The sequence below is a fragment of the Chrysochloris asiatica genome, unplaced genomic scaffold, assembly GCF_000296735.1.
Source record: "Chrysochloris asiatica unplaced genomic scaffold, ChrAsi1.0 scaffold00036, whole genome shotgun sequence".
In the NCBI taxonomy this organism is placed as follows: Eukaryota; Metazoa; Chordata; class Mammalia; order Afrosoricida; family Chrysochloridae; genus Chrysochloris; species Chrysochloris asiatica.
In genome coordinates, this window is record NW_006408554.1 from 10,138,300 (window position 1) to 10,161,336 (window position 23,037).

At 37.4% G+C, this 23,037-nt stretch overlaps 1 protein-coding gene across 1 annotated transcript in view; it reads right to left on the bottom strand.

The window, feature by feature from the left end:
• The window catches only part of PREX2 (phosphatidylinositol-3,4,5-trisphosphate-dependent Rac exchange factor 2), a 482,194-nt gene that overhangs the window by 114,608 nt on the left and 344,549 nt on the right, over positions 1-23,037 (bottom strand). The window contains exon 35 of the mRNA XM_006860035.1: positions 14,509-14,623. Within this exon, the coding sequence (XP_006860097.1) occupies positions 14,509-14,623 (115 nt within the window). The remainder of the gene's footprint in view (positions 1-14,508; positions 14,624-23,037) is intronic.

The following is a 23,037-nucleotide window of genomic DNA, read 5'->3' on the forward strand; positions in this document are numbered from 1 at the left end:
TAAAAGTACCATGGACTGCCAGAAGAACAAACAAATCTGTGTTGGAAGATGTATAGCCAGATTGCTCCTTAGAAACTAGGATCGTGAGACTGTCTCTCACACTTCAGACATATTATTAGGAAAGACGACTTATTAGAGAAAGAAATCATGCTTGGTAAAGTAGAAGGTCAACAAAAAACAGAAAGACCTCCAATGAGATGGACTGGCACAGTGGCAGCAGCAATGTAGTCAAGCATAACAACTGTGAGTTTGGCACAGGATTGGGTAGTATTTCATTCTGTTGTGTGTAGTGTCGCTGAGTCAGAATTGACTTTACGGCACTTAATAGTAACAACATAATCAAGGAAGATGAATCCCTCTTTCTTGATAATATGTCATATTGCATGAGGTACATTCATGAGAAGGGCAAAAATACACTAGTGAGTTTTTTTCACAGTCACACTGCAATGATATCTTCTTTTGTTCTTGAGTAACAATAAGACTCCAACTATATCAACCCTTTTCATCCTTTACTTTCACTCTGGTCTTTTTCACATCTTTCCTCCTAATTCTACAGCAATAGAATTTTCCCTTTTCAAAGAAAACAAAACAAAACATATGTCTGTCAAAACACTTTTAAATTCACATTTCTTCATATGTTGTTTTTATTGTTAAGTGCTATCGAGTCAGTTCTGACCCTGTATAGTGTTTCCAAGGAGTGGCTGGTGAGCTTGAACCACCGACCTGGAAGTTCAAACAGCTTATAAGGTTTCCAAGGAGTGGCTGGTGAATCTGAACCACGAACCTTGCATTTCAAACCAACCTTGTGATCCAGTGCATTATTCCACAGTGCAATACCATGACTCTAATTTCTTCAGATAAGCTTCCACATATTTGTACTGTACATAACTCTCTGATTGTATGTGATTAAAATAGCATTAACTGGTTGCCCTCAGCTACATGCATGGATACTTGAATCACATTCACTGCTTCAAAGAAGCAAGATGGCGCTGAAACATAGGCATATCTCGTTTTATCATACTTTCTTTGCTTTACTGCACTTCGCAGATTTTGAGATTTTTATAAATAGAAATTTCGTTGCAACACTGTGTTGAACAAGTCTGTTGGCACCATTTTTCCAATGGCACGTGCTTACTTCATGTCTGTGTCACTGATGGGGATTTCTCAATAATATTTCAAACTTTGTCATTACACACTTGCCATTGTACAGTTAATAGACTAGAGTATAGTGTGAACATAACTATTACATGCACTGAGAAAACAAAGAAATCATTTGACTATCTTTATTGTGATATTCACTGTAGTGCACTGGTCTGGATCTATATCACCAGTATATCTAAGGTATATGCTGTAGGAGAAGCACTGGTTTGCTAACCACAAAGCTGATCATTCAAGCTCACCAGCCACTCTTCAGAAACCCTATACAGGGGCATAATTAATTGGAACTGACTCCACAGCATTTAATACCAACAACAATAAATGCTATACAAGCACACAATTTGGGACAGGAAATTATCTAGTTTTGAGTCTAAACTCTGTCATTGTTAATTTCTTGGTTAATCTCTCACTGTGAGAGGTGCTAAATGCTATGCGATCTCATCCACTACTTTGATTTTAACGATTACCTCTACATTAGTGATTCTAGTGTCTTGGATGACGATCCAACTAAATTCAGTATTCTATCCAACTGAATTCAGTATTCTATCACTCCTACTCATTCCCAATTCTGAACAAACTTGTCTATTTTCCTAGCTCAGATTCTGATTTCTGTCTGGCACAACACATAATTTATTAAATCAGGAAGACACTTTTTCCTCTTCTTCTAAACCTTTTCTAAAATTTATGTCTCCCTCTTCATTTCTATCTATTTAAGGTTCTTATAAGGAGCCCTACTGAAAGAGCTCTGGTAGCGTAGTGGTTACGAATCGGGCTGCTAAATCTCAGGGTCAACAGTTGGAAACTACCAGCTGTTCCGTGGGAGAAAGATGAGGCTTTCTGCTCCCGTAAAGATTTATAGCCTCGGAAACCCGGTATAGAGTCACTGTGAGTCGGAACCGACTCCACGGCATATAACAAGAGCAAGTGGTGTGCCACCATGCCATAAGCACTGGGTTCAGGGTTGGTTTGAATCATAAGGTCGGTGATTCAAGCTAGGAAGCCAGGGTGTCTATGAGTCAAAACTAATTCAATGGCACTTAATAACAATTAGCATGGCGGGTTATGTGTTGGGCAGGTAACTGCAAGGCTGAGTTCACCAGGGCTCTTCAGGAGAAATATGTTTTCTGCTCCTGTAAACATTTATGGCTTCGGAAACCCTATGGAAACCCACAGGGTTACTATGAATTGGAAATATTTGGGGGCACACAGCCAGCCTTCCAGCACCCCAAGAGTTAATCATCATTTGCCTGGAGTAATTTAATAGTTTCCTAAGCAATCTATCTGACACTATGTAGGCCTGTTGTCACCCCAAATATGCTCTCATGGCTCCACCTCGAGGCTCATTTAAAAATACATCTCTGCTTAAAACCATATGGAAATCATCTCTTTTTACATGCTTAAGCCTAAACTGCTGTCCACCTCTCTTCTTTTACCGTCTCTCCCTCTCCACACATTATAGCTCTGCAATGCTTTTGTGTCATAGTGTTCTCTCCTAATGAAACAGGGTCACAGCCCTCCCTTTCTTGGCCAGCTAGTCATCTGTCAAAACTGCCTGATTTACTGAATGAACAGCTTAGCTCTTCTTATGTGCTCTTCTGCGGTGCACCCTGGACATGAATTCTGTTACCTCTGCCACGGTGTTTGCTTGTTGTTGTTATTGTTGTTAGGTGCCATTGAGTCGGTTCTGACTCACAGCAACCCTAAACTGGTTATTGTTGGTGGTAAGTGCCGTCCAGTTGGTTCCAACTCATAGGAACCCGGTATAGGGTTTTCAAGGAGTGACAGGTGGGTTTGAACCACAGACCTGGTGGCTCAAACTGACCTTGAAGTCCAGCACATTATCCTGCAGCGCCCCACAAGGACTCCAGTATGAAACTAGAGTAGTTTAGAACAATCTGATCACTTTTTAAAAATTTACTTTTCCTTTCCTTTAAGATTCTTAAGGTCAAATTCTATGATTCATCTCTGTATTCCCAAATGCCATGCATACTCATCTATTTGTTAGTGAATGATAAATATTGTCAAACCAAGTGAATACTTCACAAACAGAGTAAAATGGCTAGGAAGAACTGTTGCACACTGACATTAGAGCCCTTAGTTACCACTCTTCATATACTATGTTGATTCTATTATGTTAGGAACACATAACCTTTTATATTATGTTTGGCCTAGTTTTTGGACATTTTTATAAAAGCATGCATTTACTAATCATCTATTATTAGATCAATTGCCAGCAATGGGCAAAGAAACAAACAAAAAAGAAAAAAACAAGGTGAAAACAATACACAAAAACAAAGACTACAAAGCATGGTGTATTTAATGTTATAATAGAGGTATATGTTGTTGTTATTTAGTGTCATCTGGAAGGAGCTCTGGTAGCATAGTGGTTATGAATCGGGCTGCTAGCCGCAAGGTCAGCAGTTCAAAACTACCAGCAGTTCCGCGGGAGAAAGATGAGGCGGTCTGCTTCCGTAAAGATTTACAGCCTCAGAAACCCTGTGTAGGGTCGCTATGAGTCAGAACCGACTCCACGGCACATAACAACAACAACAGTTGGTTCTGACTCATAAAGACCCTTTATAGCATTTCTGAGGAGTGGCTGGTAGATTTGAACTACTGAGCTTGCAGTTCAAATTGACCTTGTGGTCCAGTGTTTATCCTATAGTGCCACACCAGGACTCCATAGAGGGACATAAGGGAGTATAATATAAAAAAGAATATCTTCGGGGAGGTGGGAAGGTGAGAGGACTTTTGAGGCAGGAAAGAATGGGGTGGAATTGGCTAGAGCAATCAAAACTGGAGTCATTCTGCCTTAAATTACTAAATGTCAAGCTAAAATAATGCTTGAAATCTTCTTAAATGGTTGACAGAAATTCATGAACTTTGCTCTCAGTTGAAGTTTGGTGGTCCATGAAACTAGGTAGGTAATTTTGCCAATATATTGCTCTATTCTTCACATAACTCATTTTTTTCCCCAATAAATTCATATTAATTTCTTCCAACTTAGAATCCTGACTTTTGCATAAAAAAAAAATTCTGGGCCTAAGGTAGAGTTTCTGACTGATGTAGAGGGAAAGCTTTGAAAAGCTCATTCATCATTATTTTACTATCCACAGTGCAGTCACAAAACAAAAGATGTCTAAAGTGAGAGAGAAAAGGAACAGAAAAAAAGATCACTGAAAAAGCTTGACTAGCTTGAATATATTTTTTAAGGCCGATAGTCCTTGAGATCAGCTAGAAACGTCAGCAGAGTTAAAAATAAAAATCAATCTTGCTTCCATAAGCGCTGACAATTTTTCCTCACTGAGGATATTTTCCTAACGGATTCCTCAGGGTACGCTTATTTTCTCTTTTGACATATCTAGCCTCATTTATTCCAAAGAAAATTCTGAGCACAGAGCACTTTGATCTTCCCTTTGCTTTGGTGGAAACAATTGCTTTACTTAGTTTTGAGATAGAGGTAATTTTCTCCAAAGATTTCTCTCGAAGGGGCTTTTATTTCTTGTACTACTCAGATTGAATTTCTTCTCATCTGTGATAAATACTATTTCAATGAATGATGTATTATCAAGATACAAAAACTCATAATTAAGCAACTCAGTCTCATTTGCCGCCCTTATAAAATGAAAACCATTATTTGTTTGATGCAAAAAAAAAAAATGTGTTAAAATATTTTTTAATGGTAAAAATAAAATAAATATTAGCTCTGATTACAACATAGCAAAGGCAAGTGAATTAGTGTAAATTCAGATACAAATACACAATCCAGGTAAATTAAATAACCTAGGTAATTTAAATAAAATTACACACATGTTTATGCAGCTCTATGATATTTTCAGGAGTCCTGGTGTGGCACTATGGGTTAATTTGTGCCAGACTGCTAAGTTGTTTGAACTGCATGCAAGTTCGGCGGTTCAAGTTCACCAGCTGCTCCTTGGAAACCCTATATAGGGTCGCTATGGGTCGGAATCGACTGGATGGCACTTAACAACAACAACATGATATTTTCAGTAAAGCAATGTTGTTGTTAAGTGTCTCTGAATTGGTTCCAACTCCTAGCGGCCCTGTATGGGGTTTCTGAGGCTTTAAAAACCATTGGCAGGAGCAGAAAACCTCATTTTTATCCCTCAAGAGCAGTTGGTGGGCTTCAACTGCCAACCTTGTGGTTTGCAGTCCAGCACTTATCCCAGGGAGCCACTGTGCTTCCTGGAATAATAGTATTATATTACTTTTCTAATAAAGCACAGAGACACTTACAAAATTTGTTATTAAAATTCTAACTTACTTGATCTTATCACATGTGAAATTTATGAACCTATGCTACAGTGATGAGTCCCAGTGTGGCATTGTGGGTTTACGTGAGGGACTGCAAAGTCAGCTTGAACCACAAGGTTGGAGGTTCAAGAGCACCAACCACTCCTTGGACACCGTATACAGGGTTGCTATGGGTCATAACTGACTCAACGGCACTTAACAACAACAACATGCTACAGTGACCAATGTTCTTGAGAAAGATCTTTAAGACAGTCTAAATCTGCAACCCTTAGACTACACAGAATTTTCCAGACATAAAGTGAAGTTGGTTGGATACCATAATAAATTCAGTAAAATTATACCACACAAAGGAAGGCAATATACTCCCATTAGTCTGATTTTAAATTTAATCCAACCATTTTCATGTTGCTTAGCATGTATGTAGCACAGTGGGGGAATGACCACCTGGTTTCCAGCACACATTGTACTGAGGAACTCATGCAAAGTAAGTAACACACAAATCAAAACAAAACAAATGAGATTAGAGATTGTTAAGATTTGAAGAAGAAAGTGATGGATTCCAGTTGAGGGTATAACAGAGTCTGAAGGCTTCTTGCAGGAAGATAAATTGAGATAATTCCTAAATAGATATATTTTTCTAGCAAATGGAAATGGAGCTAAAGTATGTCAAAAGTGAAGACTGAGTTAAAGGAAATTGATGAAAAACTGGATTGTCAAGGACAGCATGTTGATTCTGTTTCATGCCCCTGTTTCTCTTGATTCCAAGTCTGCAACCTTTGAATGTTTCCCTCCTCCTTCAGATTTACACACATGTTGTTACCTCCACTCTCTTTCACAAACTTTTATCTCCCACCTGCCTCCAAACATTGTAATCCCAAGTCTTGTTTCAGATCTTAGCTTAAAAGTTACTTTCTAAAAGTGTTAATTCCTGAAACCTCTTCCCATTTTCCTGTCCCACTGCCAATGAAGGCTGACTCCCTTCTTATTCACATGCACAGCACCTTAAACTTTTCCAAACTCTATTCCAGGTTGCTATTGGAGTCCAGGTGTGGTGCTGTAGGTTAAGCACTGGACTGCAAACCAGAAGGTCAGTGGTTGAAACATACCAGCCACTCCTAGGAAACCCTATACAGGGCCACTATGAGTCAGAAGTGCCTCAATGACATACAAAAACAATTAATTTGTACATGTTTTTGTTTGATGTTTAGCATATCTTACAGACTCAATGTTCTTGGAGGGCAACAATCTTGTTTATTGTTGTTCCCAACATGTAACACTGTCCCTAGTATTTGGTAGACACCATTTGTTGGTCCAATGACGTCTTCAGCTATTGTTGTTAGCTGCCATTGTGTTGGACCCTAACTCATGGTGAGTCCATGCTAACACAATAAACACTGGTCTCTCCTGTACCATCCCCATGATTGGTTGTGGGCTGGATAATCATGATCCATTGGGTCATTGGCCACCCTTCTGAGGCAGATATCCAGGCCTTTCTTCCTAGTCTTAGTCAGAAAGTTCTTGTTCAGCTGGATCTGTTTACTGTCATAGCAACATACAAGCCTGGCAAATGGGTGTTGGCTATATATGAAGTGCATTATCTGGGAGATGAACCCAAGTATCATGCACGGAATGTGGCAATTCTACCATGGTCACACCAATGCCATCCAAGTACCCAGTAATTACTCCCATTTTACTCTGTGGGAGACTACAGCATGTTAGAGATTATACTTTTAAATGTTACTGTGTATATTTCATACTAAGGAAAGGACTCTAAAAAAACTATAAAGTATTAAAACGAATTCAAATTCTTTGCAGACTTAGTTTTCACTTCTCATAGAAAAGGAATTGTACAAATTGACCAACTCTGTGCCCTCAATCTATAAACATAAAGAATCAAACACACACATTTTGTTTATAGCTAGCCTTAGAGAGAAATGTAGATGCAACTTAACCTAAAAAAAAAAAAAAAAAAAGGCAATTCAGCTGAAAAGCAGAATGGAAAACAAATGTAAAACTGCTATGTAGGTGATAAATCGGCAGCTAGAATTTTTCAAGTTAATGGAAAAATAAATCACCTGACTTAATAATTCTAAAAGGAGCCCTAGTAGTGTAGTGGTTAAAGTTGGGCTGCTAATTTCAAGGCCAGCAGTTTGAAACGACTGATGTTCCGTGGGAGAAAGATGAGGAGTTTTGCTCCCGTAAAGATTTACAGCCTCAGAAGCCCTGTACAGGATCAGTATGAGTCAGAACTGACTCCACAGCACACATACCACTCCCTGCAATAATTCTGAAGGATACAGCTTAATATTAAAAAAAAAAAAGAGAGAAAAAGACATCACTTATTTTACTTATTTTCTATTTCTTAACTCTCTCGAATTTTATTAAATCTATTCTCTAGTTATTAAGCCTATGCTCTAGTTATACTCTAGTTATAGGCTTAATAAAATTTGAGAGAGTTAATAAATAGAAAATAAGTAAAGTGAGTGATGTCTTCTTCTTAGTTTGAACTGCTCCTTGGAAACCCTCTACAAGGTTGCTATGGGTCAGAATCGACTTGATGGCACTTAACAACAACAATACTCTAGTTAAGGAGCTCTGGTAGCGTAGTGGATTACAAGCTAGGCTGCTAACTGAAAGGTCAGCAGTTTGAATCTATCAGAAGCTCCAGGAGCAAAAGATGACAAAGCTTTCTGCTCCCATGAAGATTGATAGCCTCAGAAACCCTATACAGGGAGGCTATGGCTTAGAACCAATTCCAGGGCACACAATCGTCCACCCCCATACTCTACATCATTGAACTGAAGGTAGTTTTCATAGTTCCTCATCAACAGACCAAATAAAACAGAGCTTTTCATAACAGAGCCCTGGAATGCTGGATTGCAAAATCAGTTTGAGCCACAAAGGCAGTAGGTCAAGCCCACCAGACGCTCCTCGGAAACCCTGTACAGGGTTGTTATGACTCAGAACCAACTCGGAGGCACTTAACAACAACCAAACCCTGAATATATGTTTGTTATTCAAACTAGAAATAGGAAACTGTTTTCTGAGGGGATGAGGAGTATATGCCGGTGATATGAGACAGGATGTAAAAGTTGGGGTCCCGCAGCTCTTTATTTTCTCGTGCTATTTGACAGCTGCAGTTAAAGACATGAAATGACAAAAATTCCATGTCACCTTCATATCTGTCCCACAACAGGACAGCATATTCACTGAGTCTTCTTGTGCCTCTCACCTTACATTTGTAGAGAGAAGTTACACATTTCATAGAGTTCTGGCTCCTGCAAAGATTTAAAGCCTAAGAAACCTTACACAGGGTCACTATGAGCCGAACCAACTCAATGGCACTTAACAACAACAACAATTAATATAGAAACGGGCAAAGCACAGATTCCTGGCCAGTTATTTATCAGTGGAAAAAAACAGCTCAAAAATATGGCTCTCAAACAATCATATAATTCACAGTAAAACATTTAAAAAATATGACTCTCAGATTAATATTAGTATAGCATATCTTATCAAAATAAATAGAAGGAAAATCTTCCATTTTTTACATAAACTGTATTCTTTTTTAAAAAAGTGTTTTTTGTTTTTTTAAAGTAAAGAATCTGCCATTCTTTATCCATAGAAGCACACCATAAGAATAGTTACTTAGTGCTGTTGAGTCAGTTCCAGCTCATAATGACCCTTTAAAGGATTTCCAAGCAGTAATTGATGGGTTTGAACCACTGTGCTTTGGTTAGCAGTCCAGTGCTTATCCTACATTGCCACACCAGGACCCCATTTATTCACATCAAATATAAGCCTTAAATACAATGCAGTATAAAGCTGTCACTCCCTCAAATGTAGTAAATGATCTGCTACCAAATAAACAACTTGTTTCCTTTCATTTTTCTGCTGTATTTTATTATTGATTTCAGACTAATAATATTTAAAAAATAGTAACCTAGGTCTCTCCTTTTCAAAAATGAAAGGCGTCCTTTGATACAAGGAACATTGCTCACATGTACATTTTATCTCATTGCCAGCCATGCAGAGGAGCTTTGTGCCAAAAAAAAAAAAAGGACACATTAAAATGAAAGGGCTTCATGATGATCAATTTCCCTTACATGGGGCAGGAGAAAATGAGGCTGATGGAGATGATGGCTCCAGGCCAGTGGGAATAAGAAGAGGACCCTAGGTAGGAAAGAGTGGCCCAGTGTGGAGATGCTGAGGTGGAGACAAACATCCTCCTCCTGTCAGTGCTTCACGTTTCTGAGTCAAACACTCCACATGTTGTTATTTCTTAATAAGTTGAAGGAAATTCATCAAGAACTTTATTTGACTTGACACAGGGAGGTATATTTTAGAAACAGCAGTTGAGCATTCCTGCTAGTTCAGTCTGGCAATGGGGGCAACAGGAAAGCCAGCATGTCTGTAGGTAACTAGTGTCAGGACTAGCATTTGTGGCAAATGCTCTCCAAGTGCACTGCCTTTTCCCTGTTTGCACCACGTAGAGGAGAAGAGATGGTCAGGCCAGCAGCGGGCCTCTGCTTGCTTCATATTGCCTCATGAAAATTTCAGCTGTTTTGGAATATCATTTGCAGTAGATACATAAGATACCAATTGTTGTTACAGTTAGGTGCCGTGGAGTCAGTACCTACTCGTACTGACCCAATGCACAACAGAAAGAAACACTGTCGGGTTCTGCTTCATCCTCACAATTGCTGCTATACTTGAACACATTGCTGTTGTCACTGTGCCAATCCATCTCATTGGAGGTTTTCCACTTGTTAGCTCATGTTTCACTTTATCAAGCATGATGCCTGTCTCCAGGGACTGGTGCCTTCTGATAATACGTCTGATGCATGAGAGATGAAGTCTGGCCATGCTGGCTTCTAAGGAGCATTCTGGTTGTACTTCTTTCAACCAAGATTTGTTTGTTCTGGCAGTTTATGGAAGTTTCAATATTCTTCTCCAATGGACAGATGCCAATGGACAGCAGTAATTTAAAAAAATTTTCCAATGCCTTCTCCAGTGTACTCAGAATAAAATCCAATTCCTTAGCACGGCCAACACCATCAAGACACTACTTATCTGTTGCCACATCATTCTCTCAGTGAACTAGAAACCTACTGGCCTTCCTTGTCTTCCTCAAACAAAAGCTTGTTCCCATATATTCCCTCTTGTTGGAAAAGTTCTTTCCCCAGATCTTGAGATTAACGCTTTAGTTCCAACATCACCTAGTCTTTAAGTGATTCCTAGCTATCACTTGAACTTAGTAAACCCTAAGTGGGTCACCTTATTTTTATATTTTTTTCCATACACTTTTTACTTATTTTCCTTGTTCTTAATAAAATGGAAACCTCATGAAACTGAATGAATGAATAACTGATAACTCAGAATCAGAGCAATTGGGGGCACTTAATCCTATCTGACATCAGAAAATTTGTTTTCAGTGCACATTTGCTCCATTTTCAGACAGCCTAATATAATACACATATTAGGGATTTTAAAGAGCAATAAGTCTTAGATTTAAATCCTGGTTTTACCACTATTTACCTATATAAACTTATATAAGTCCAAATGGAACTGATAATAAGGATAATACTAAATGATCCACATAAGTTACCTAGCATTGTGTCAAATGGTCAATATTCTTAAAAATTGGTATGATGGCAATCATTATCTTTATTATGTTTCTAAATATTCTCTGCTACTCTGGAGAAATCTCCAAACTGCAGTGGAATCTACTGTTCCTGCTTGCCCGGAATTCTCAATTTCCTCTTTGTGTAACCGTCCCTTGGTTATCCCAAATAAATATGGGCATATGACCTAAATCTGGCTAGCAGTGAGTACCCATGCCAGGCACTTTGCAGGAGCTCTCATGAGAGGGGTATATTCTTTGCAGAGGTTGTAGAATTCATGAACTGTTAACACTGGGTTTGTACTGATCCTTTTTCCCCAAATGTGGAATGACCATGTCTGAAAATGAATTCGACACACAGGAAAGGAGTGCCAAGGCATGGAGAGTGATAGTGTTATCTTGGTGACCCATTACAGTCCTGGCTATGGCTGTGCATGGGCTTATGTAACAGGACTATCTAACAAGGGATGTCTGGTAAAACGAAAGGTCAGAGGAAGACTCCCAATGAGATGGGTGGGCACAATGGCAGCAGCAATGGGCTCAAATGTAACAATGATTGTGTGGCTGGCCAGAACTGGGCAATGTTTCATAGTGCTATGAGTTGGTACTGACTTGATGGCACCTAACAACAACAACAACAATTATATCTAAAGGATTAATGCAACTAAACTCACATCTGTGGATAGATTCTTACACAAAATGCTTTGATAAATCTAGTGGGGGACATCATGATAAACTTATCCTTCATCTATCTCAAAAATCTTATAATAAAATAAAAATGGCCAGAAACAGATGCACAAACATACCATCAGGGAGAAAAATCTGGTGGTTCCGACTCACAGCAACTTTATATAGAGTTTCTGAGGCTTTAAATCGTCTAGGAAGAAGAAAGCCTCTCTTTCTCTCATGGAATGATTAGTGGACTTGAACTACTGATCTAGCTCGTAATACAAGATGTTACCCGGGTTCCTTAATTCCATTATAGTCATAAGTTAATAATAGCCAAAAGAAGATTGATTGGATGCTCATTTCAGCCAAGGGCAGTGCTCCTGATGTTTGAGCGTGCCTGAGAATCACCTGGAGGTTTATTAAGTACAGACTGCTGGGCCCACCCCAAGAGTTTCTATCATGTTCCCAGATGATGCTGACACTGCTGGTCTTGGGGACATACTCCAAAAACTCCTCTTGGGAGAAACTGGCTATTAACTCTGGTTGCACATTAGTATCTCTTAGGGAGCTTCTGAAAATTCTAATACCTAGGCCTCACCTCAGACCAATGAAAAAGAAAAAAAAAGACTTCAAGAAAAAGACTACACTAGAAGTGGACATCAAATCATTTGAACAGTAGCTTTGTAAACAAAGATAGAAGAAGCAGAGACAAGTCAAGGATGAGGGAAAATATGACGAAAGATTACTAATGAGGACAGTACAGCGTGACTAAAACAGATACAGAAAAGAAATCCTGGGTCAAGTCTTGCATGACACTTGCATGCTACACTACGGAGCTTGGACCTTCTTTGTGCACTTTCTTTGAGCAGAAGAGTGGCATGCTGATACCTGTGATTTAAAATTAGATTTAAATTACAAGGTTGCTTAGAGACAGGAAATTTGCTAGGCTGTTAGACCTGTTTCCTCAAACTGAAGTTCAGAAGTGTATTCCCAGAGCATATATCACCTATGGTGGTGGTTATGTGTCATGGAGTCGCTTCTGACTCATAGCAACCCTGCATAGGGTTTCTGAGACTGTATATCTTTACAGGATCAGAAAGCCTCATCTTTTTCCAGTGGAAGAACAGCTAGTAGTTTTGAATTGCTGACGTTGAGGTTAGCAGTCAGATTCATAACCACCACACTACCAGAGCTCCTTGTACATCTCCTATATTAATCTTTACATGTGTGCATTTATTTCAAAGATAATCTAAAAAAGATATTTAATCAATTTTTGAAAGCAACACTTCTCTTTTGTAATGACAATTCTCAATTGAAAGATTTTTCACATGAGTGGACTTTAGCTTCTTTAAGTCAGTGTATCTCAGCTTGTTGTTGTTGTTGTTAAGTGCCGTCGAGTCGATTCCGACCCATAGCGACCCTGTACAGGGTTTCTGAGGGTGTAAATCTTTACGGGAGTAGAAAGCCTCATCTTTCTCCCGCGGAGCGGCTGGTAGTTTCGAACCGCTGACCTTAAGGTTCGCAGCCCGATTCGTAACCACTACGCTACCAGAGCTCCTGTATCTCAGCTTATTGGACAAATATTTTTTAAAAATTCAAGACTATCTTTTTCCCCCTGGGAAAAGAGTCAGCATATTATCCAACTTTGAGAATTAGTGATCTAGAGAAGGTAAAAAAATAATGAAGCAGTGGAAATTTTGAGTCAGGGCCATCAGGATATCCATCTACAGTTCGGGAGAGGGGAGAAAAGAGTAATCCAGAAAGACCTCAGGGTTTTGATGTTTCAGAAGACAATAAAATGACAGAAAGAAGTGAAGAACCTAGAAGGAGCAGGATTGTGTGGGCAAGGAGAGAGACACAAAGGAAAATCACCAGAACAAATACTTGTATGTGTCAGGAATTTTAGAAATTAATGTAATACACACAGATTAGCCATTGTGGACAATAGCAAAAAACAAAAACAAAAACAAGGCATAATAATATTCTTGAGTCCTTAAGGATCTAGGTGGAACAATAAACAGTTTCTTTAATCTGTTAAGTTTTTAAAAGTCACCTGTCAATAATTTATAAAAAAGACAGACTATTAATTTGCTGAAACATGAAGCTTATGAACCTTAGCACATCTCCCCTCTACTTGTTCTGGTTTGCTTTCCCAGTCATTTATCATCATTGTGCCACTGACACTATTTTTAGGGGAAAAGCAATAAAATGCAAACATTAACTTTCATATTTAAAAGTAGAGATTTTTTCCAATACTAATCACATGTCCCCTCTACCTCTGCCAACCTCCCATGTTGAAGTTCTTCTCTCTTTGTGAAGCTGCCAGCTCTTTAAAAATACATAAAGGAATCTATTTACTCTGAATACATTGAATCTCCTAAGAAGGACCACTATAAAATACAAGGGGGCTTCAAAAGTTTGCAGAAAAATGAAATGAAAAGATAATGGAAATTTTTCTATGAATTTTTTGAAGTTCCATCATATATCCATGCTTGTTTTCATGGAAATGGTCAATTAAATATTTAATGTCTTCTCTCTTACCTTTACCTTTTCTATAAATTAAAACACACATATAAAAAATTTCAAAATGCTATTAAAAATCTTTTCTTTTGAATGATTTCAAAGTATTTGAAATATTAAATCTAAGAGAACTTTATGTCAGAGCAAACATCATCATTAGTAACCTAACATATTGAATAATGTAAACCATCTTATTCATGAGTTCCTGTCCAAATAGTAAAACTTATTTTTAAAATAAAATGAAGACTTGAACTATTACATACCTGAGCTTCTGGTTGTATTGTTTCACCTTTTCCAATGAGGCTGTATTTATTTGAGCCTGAAATTCTTCCACTGAAACATTATCTTTGTAATAATATCCTTCCATGCTCTCCAGTGCTGTATAAACAAGTAAATGTAGTTTACACATGATTTTTGGACTTAAATTGACCATACTTAGTATGATCTTATTGCTTATTAGTAAATGTATCATATAGCACCAATTATGAACATAGATAAAGGAAACTATATTTAACTGGTCCAAAAATGAGTGAAAACCATTCTCAAAATAAATACCAAACACTTGATTTTAACCATCTCAGTTAATTAAGAAAAGGAAATTACTAGCTTAAACTGTCTTCTATTTTTAAAATATTCTGTATGCTAAACTTAAATGTCATATTATACATATTGTTGTTGTCAAGTGCCATCAAATCAGTTCCAACTCATAGTGACTCTGCATAGGGTTTCTGAAGAGCGTCCAGTGGGTTTGAACCACTGACCTTGTGGTTCAAACCTACTTTGTAGTTCAATGCAGTGCCCGCCCCCCCCCCATGTGTATATGAGGGGGCTTCTAAAGAATTTGAGAGAACATATATTTACTTCAATGCAGGAAATCCGATATATGGGCCTGTGTCTAAGGTCGTTGGTTAATTTGTTTACTTTATGTCTTCTGTATTAATGAGAATATTTGCAACTGTCTGGCAAGCTTCTGCTTCTGAACATATGGAAATATATGAAAGGATTTCTGTAAAAACAATGCTCAAAGTGTGCCATGGTTTCAGATTCACTTTCATTAATAACCTTTAATTTGGAAAGGTAAATATCTCAGGAGGATTAAGTCTTACTTAATGTGAATTACTTATTGGAGTTGCAAAGCTAATGGCGTAAGCACTGGAGTAAAATCTTACATTTTGCTTTTTTGTAGCCATAAGACCTTCCAGCTGTTCCAGGGCAGACAGATGAAGCTTTCTGCTCCCATAAAGATTTGCAGCCTCGGAAACCCAGTGTAAGGTCACTATGAGTCGGAACCAACACCACGGTACTTAACATCAACAACAAAGACCTTGAGCAAGGTAATTAGTATCTGAAGAAGCCAGGTTCCTCATTTGTGAAATGGAAATAATAAGAGTGCCTACTAATTAGAGAAGGAGACCTGGGACCTGGTGGCTCATTGGTTAAGCACTCAGCTGATAACCAAAAGACTGGCAGTTCAAACCCAGCAGCTGTTCCTTTGAGAAAGGTGTGGCAATCTGCGTCCATAAAGATTAGAATCTTAGAAGCCCTGAGAGGTAGTTCTACTCTGCCCAATATGGTTGCTGTGAGTCAGAATTCACTTGACAGCAACAAGTATTACTTAAGATAATTGGGGAAGAATTAAATTATACTATTAAGAGAGGCTATGACTGTTAATATCATTAATTGAACGACTTCCATGTACTTGACCATACACCAGGTGCTTTATGGACAATATCACATTAAATTTCCATGAGATAGAGATTATGCATTTGTTTGCTTAACATCATGTGATGTTTTGGGAACTCAGATGAAGGATTATGCAAAGAAACATCAATATGTGACTTGAGCAAGAAAGATTGAGAGCAAAGTCTTGAGAAAACAGAACTGATAGAGGGTAGAAGAAGATTCTATCTGGGATCCAAATTTCATAAAGGTCTTGATGATTTGATTTTGGTTACAATTGTCTGTTCTGCTTTAAAATCATGTGAAAACAAATCAAATAATTAAATATAATATAGCATAAATTTAATTTTAATATTTCAACATTCCCATAAATTGATATTTCCACTATATTTATAGACAATCTTTCCAAATTAGAGTCCCTAAGTATTGTAAAATGTTAACATGTTTGGCTGCTAACTCAGAGGTTGGTGGTTTGAGTTCACTCTGAAGCTCCTCTGAAGAAAGGCCTGGTAATCTACTTCCAAAGTTTCAGCCATTGAAAGCCCTATGGAACATAGTTCTCTCCTAACACACATGGGGTTACCATAAATTGGAATTACCTCAATGGCAAAAACCCACCACCAACTGCCATGAAGTGAATTCTGACTCATAGTACTATAACAACACCATAATACTGAATAGAACTGTTTCTTAGGGTTCCTAAGATTGTAAATCTTTATGGGAGCAGACAGCCTCATCATGCTTCCATGGTACAGCTAGTAGATTTGAATCCCCGAACTCGTGGTTATCCCACAAGCTCAATGCTTATTCCACAGCACCACCAGGGCTCCTTAACAGCAACTGGTGCTAGTATTTCCAAGTGAACAACACAGGTAAAATTCATGACTATATAACATCTTTTTTAAAATAGGAAAAAAAAAAATCTAAAAATTTTGCCAAGAGTCTTAGCAAGAACATGGTGACACACGTATAGGTTTGTAGCGTAATGGGGAAAAAAAAAAAGTCTCTATTTAAAATCTAAAATGTGTATGGCAATGAAAGGAGAGAAGGACAACATTGCCTATTTTAGCTAAAAGTACTTTCATTTCCCTATATCATAATTTCCAAATACATATCCTTTTCTTTATTTCTAACATTCACATTTCAAACAATAACTATCAGTGCATCTTAATTGAATGTTTGATCAATTTCAGACTGAATAAACTGGTAGAATTCTTTAATTTCATCATGACTGGTTTTTAGTGGTTGGTGAGGAGATTTGAATAATCGTGGTATTAACTGGTCTTCTTAGTACTGTTGTTGCTAAGTACAGCCTAGTTGGTTCTGACCTATAGCGACCCTGTTTAGGGTTTGTGAGGAGCAGCTGGTGACCTTAAATCACTGACCTTGAGGCTCAAAGTGACTTTGCAGTCCAGCACATTAACCCACAGCGCCACACTAGGACTCCAGGTCTTCTTAGTAGGCATATGGACATTGTCCTATCACAGACTGCACTGTACTTCAGGATACATCTTGGAATGCTCTTTTGGAATGTGAATGTGATGCCCTTCCTCTTTAACATGTCATTCCTGACATAGTAAACCATATGATTGTCCAATGCAAAATGGCCATTTGAGCTCACTAATACCTGGAATCTGTGTATCCATGTGGACTGGTTTTTGTTGGTTTGTTTGTGAGTTTGTTTCTACCTAGCTTTCTATTCGGCTGGAAGCTGCCCTACCTCCTTAAACGTCTGCCAGTTTGTCATTCTTTTGTGTGTTGTGTGATGCTAGAAGCTATGCCATCAGGGTCAAGCATGGTGAACAAATTTCAGTGGAGCATTCAAACTAAGAACATATTAACAAGAAGGAATAGGTGGCCCACTTCTGAAGGATTAGCTCCTGAATACCTTATGAACAGCAGTGAAACACTGATAGAGTGATAAAATATGAACCCCTAAGATTAAAAGGCACTCAAAATATGAATGAGGGAGAGTTGCCTCCTGAAAGTAGAGTCACCTTAAGGACTTCATTTGTTGATTGGGCAAAATTAGAAGAAACAGCAAATAACATCCATTAATAATCAGAATGTGGAAGTATGCATCTAGAAAAATTGGAAGTCATCAAAAATAAAGCAGAACACATAAGGATCAATATCCTTGGCATTAGTGAGCTGAAATGAACAGGTGTTGAACATTTGGAACCAGACAATCATATGGTTGACTAAGAGAGAATGACAAATTGAAGAGGAATGGTGTTACATTCATCATCAAAAAGAGCATTACAAGATCTATTTTGACATACAATGATGTCTGTACCAGGATAATAACTATACCTCTCTAAGGTAGACCAGTCATTACAATATTATTCAAATGTGTGCACCAACCACCAAAGCTATGATAAAGAAATTTAAGAATTCTACCCATTTCTTCAGTTTGAAATTGATGAAACATACAATCAAGATGCATTGATAATTACTGATGATTGAAATGCAAAAGTTGGCAATAAACAGGAGGGCTCAATAGTTTGAAAAATGGATTTGTTGATAGAAATAACACTGGAGATTGCATTACCTAATTTTTTAAGACAAATAACGTACTCATCGTAAACGTCTTTTCTCAACAGCATTCACATGCATCTCACCAGAAGGCCTACACAGGAATCAAACTGTGGCAAGCAATAATGGAGAAGCCCAATATTATCAGTTAAAACAAGACCAGGAGTCAATTGTGGAACACACCATCAATTGTTCATAAACAAGTTCAGATTGAAACTGAATAAAAAAATTTAAAACAAACTATGACCTAGAGTAGATCCCCTATGAATTTAGAGACCATCACAAGAACAGATATGATGCATTGAACACTGATCACTGAAAAACAGAGGAGTTGTAGGATGATACCAAGAACATTATCCATGAAGAAAGCAAAAGAATATTAAAAAGACAGGAAAGAAAGATAAGAACAAAGTGGATATCAGAAGACTCTGAAACTTGCTCTTGAATTTAGAGCAGACAAAACATATGGAAGAAATAATATCCTAAAACAGCTGAAGAGGAAATTTCAAAGGGCAGCTAAGAAACCAGTGTAGAGTATTATAATGTAATATGCAAAAACCTGGAGTTAGAAAATCAAAAGTGAAGGGCATGCTCAGCATTTCTCAAGGTGAAAGAAGTAAAGAAACATTTAAGCCTAAATTTGAAATATTGAAGGATTCTGTGGGAAAAGTGGAGCCCTGGTGTGGCACTGTAGGATAATCACTGGACTGCTAACCAAAAGGTAAAGACTTCAAACCCACCAGCTTCTATTAAGAAACCAATACAACAGCACTTAACAACAATAACAACATTGACAAAATATTGAACAATGCAAAAAGCATAAAAAGAAAATGGAAGGAATACACAGATTCAATGTACCTAAAAGAATTAGTCTACATTCAACCATTTCAAGAGGAAGCATATGATAAAGAACGGATGGTACTTAAAGAAAAAATCCAAACTGCATTAAAAGCACTGGTGAAAAGCAAGACTCCACGAATTGACAGAATACAAATTGAAATCTTTCAACAACTGATATGGCTCTGGAGGCACTTACTCATCTATGCCAAGAAATTTGGAAGACAGCTAGCTACCTGGACAACCAATTGGAAAAGATTCATATTTGTGCCCATTCCAAAGCAAGGCGATCCAACAAAATGTGGAAATCATCAAACATTATCATTAATACCACATAAAGGCAAACTTTTGCTTAAGATAATTAGAAAATGGTTGCAGCAATACATTGAGAGGGAGCTGGAAGAAATTCAACTTAGATTCTGAAGTGGACATGGAACTAGGAATATCATGGCTGACATCTGATGTATCTTGGCTGAAAGCAGAGAATGTCAGAAAAATGTTTACTTGTGCTTGAGTATGCAAGTGCTTGAGTTTACTTATTGAGTATGCAAAGTCATTCAGTTGTGGGGATTGTAACAAAGTATGGATAGCAGTGTGAAGAATGAGAATACCAGAACTTTCAATTGTGCTCAGGAGAAACTTGCAAATAGACCAAAAGGCAGTTATTAGAACACAGCAAAGGGGTACTTTGTGGTTTAAAAATCAGGAAAGGTGTACACTAGGGTTGTATCTTTTCACTATACTCATTCATTTTGTATCCTGAGCAAATAACCTGAGAAATAGAACTATATGAATGAGAGTGCAGCATGGCACAACCTTGTTTTCTGAAAGTGAAGAAGACTTGAAGCACATCCTGATGAAGGTCAAACAGTACACCCTTCCAAAATAGATTACAACTCAATGTTAGGGGGGAGAGGGGAAGAACTTCACAATTGGATCAATAAAGAACATCATGATAAACTAAGAAAAGATAGAAGTCATCAAGGATTTTCATTTTACTTGGAATCACAATCAATGCTCATGGAACCAGCAGTAAAAAAATTCAGATAACATTCTTCATTGGGCAAATCTGCAACAAATGATCTTGTTAAAGTGCTTAAGAGTCAGAATGTCATTTTGAGGAATGAGGTGTACCTAATCCAAGTAAGTCATGGTATTTTCAAATGCTTCATATGCATGTGAAAGCTGGGCAATGAATAAGGAAGGTTGGCTTTTACTTCTTCTGAAATCTTAAGGAGCTCTGGTGGCACAGTGGTTACGAATTGGGCTGCGATTCAAAACTACCAGCTGTTCTGCAGGAGAAAGATGAGGCTTTCTGCCCTCATAAAGATTTATAGCCTCAGAAACCCTGTTCAGGGTCGCTATGGGTCAGAACTGACTCAATGACACTTAACAAAAACAACAAGGAGTTCTGGTAGAGTAGTGGTTATGAGTTGGGCTGCTAACGTCAAGGTCAGCAGTTCAAAACTACTAGCAGTTCTGCGGGAGAAAGATGAGGCTTTCTGCTCCAATAAAAATTTACGGCCTCAGAAGCCCTGTACAGGGTCACTATGGGGTCAGAACTGATGGCATTTAGCAACTACCACATGGCCTATTCTAAAATAGCCATTAAAGAAATTGCAAAAGAGAAGTTAACTTGAAAACAATCTTCTGTTTCTTATGTACATTTGCTGCTGGCTGTGATTATTCAACTAGTTATCACTAATGTGTGATAAATGTATCTTTAAAAAATATGTTTAGCACCATCTGTTATCTCAGTAATGATTTCAAAGACAAAGATTTAAGAAAAAGGGAAAAAAACAAAGAAAACAAGCACAGAGACTTTAACCATTATAAGTTCTGGTTGAACCTGATACAAGTCAATATTTCAAATCAACAATCATCCCTACCATCTAGAACAATCTCTGTATTAGCTTTTAACAAATTTCAGATTGAACAAAATTTCTAACATGTCTCCAAAGATCCTATTTTTATGTTTGGTCATTGTTTCTATTTCTTTATCAAATTTTAATAATGTATTTTATTTGACCTAACTTTAACCAATTTAATTTAATTTAATTTTTTCAACCAATACAAACAATTGCCAGTGAGATACTTTATATAATAAGTCAAAAAGTATGGCTAAAAAAACCATAGAAATCTTTATTAAATAAAAATATTACAGTATCAACCTATTGGTTCAAGATTATATACTCCATCTATGGCTACACATTCCTGAAGGTGATGTTTCCATCTCTCAACCTCTTCCCTGAAGCATTCTATGCTCTTTGGTCTACATCCCAACAAAATGGAAATTTTGATATTCTCAAAGGACTCAAACAGTTTTTCAATAGTTTTAAATAATGAATTTTGGGGAAAAATAAGTCTGAAGGGGAAAGATCAGGGATATAGAATGGATAGTAAAATTTCCCAATAAAACTCCCATAGGAAAGGCCTTGTTACCTTAGAAGAATTAGCAGTTGAGTATTGTTGTGATTTAAAAAAAAAAAAAAAGAAAAGAAAGAATATTCTTCAGTGCAACTTTCCTGGCCTTTTTCTTAGCAATGCAGTTTTCCAATTTCTTAAAAAATTTTAATAAGCTCTCATGATCATCCTTTGAATGTCTTTTGAGAAACTCTATCAAGATTACCCCTTGGAAATTACAAAAACAGTAAACATAACTTTATGAGCTGAACTCTCTGCCAATAGATCCCCTCAGCAGCCAATGATTTGATTGGACCTTGCTCTCTGGATTGGAATGGTAAATCCAAGACTCATTCCTGATTATGATTTTACTCAATACAGTGTATTCATTAGTTTCTGTCTTGCTTGAAAGACCGAAGACAAGATTCACTATTTGAACTAGCCCATCTTTGCACAAGACTTTTGGTACCCACTCAGCTGAAATATCGCTAAGGACAAGATATCCATATAATATTGAAAATGCTGAACCATGTGAGAAACCGACTTTAGTAACTATCACATCAATGGTAAACCTGTGGTCTTCTTCCACTGATTATTGTACTTCAGCCAAGCTTCTTCATTTAACAAGGTTGATGTTCTTCACTTATTAGGATCATCTTTAAGGCCTTTCTGAACTTGCTTAAAATACTTGACACATCTAAAAACTGTTGTTTTACTTGAGGCATCATTCCCATAAACTTGTTGCAAAGCTTCAATGATTTGGGAAGATAACCACATGAGTTTTATTAAAAATTTGTTTTTTACCTCTGACTCAAAATTGGTTGTTTTTCATGACATTGGAAGGCATCCCAATGAGATTAACAAAAGTGTATTCTGGAGAGAACTTGTCAGCAGTCACCCAATGACACAAAGTCATGTTTAGGCACATTTTGTTTGGAGTAAAACCATGCATATATGAATTGGAACCATAGTAGCAATACTTTTTGACTTTTGTAAATTTTTTTATATTAAGTCTGAAGAATTCAGTACGTATTATATTGTATTTTTCATCTCTTTATTGTGATTTAAGCGAAAGTTTAGAGAGAAAATTTGTTTTCATTCAACAATTTATACCCATAAAAAAAGAGAAATTTGAAAATGAAATCCGAAAAAAAAAACCTCACCATTTACAATAGCCTTTTAAAGATATAATACTTAGGAATACACCTAACCAGAGATACAAATGAACTATACAAAGAAAACTACAAAAGACACTAAAAAAGACCTGCATAAACAGGAGAATGTGCCATGCTCAGGCTAGGAAGGCTTGTTGTTGTAAAGTGCCATCAAGTTGGTTC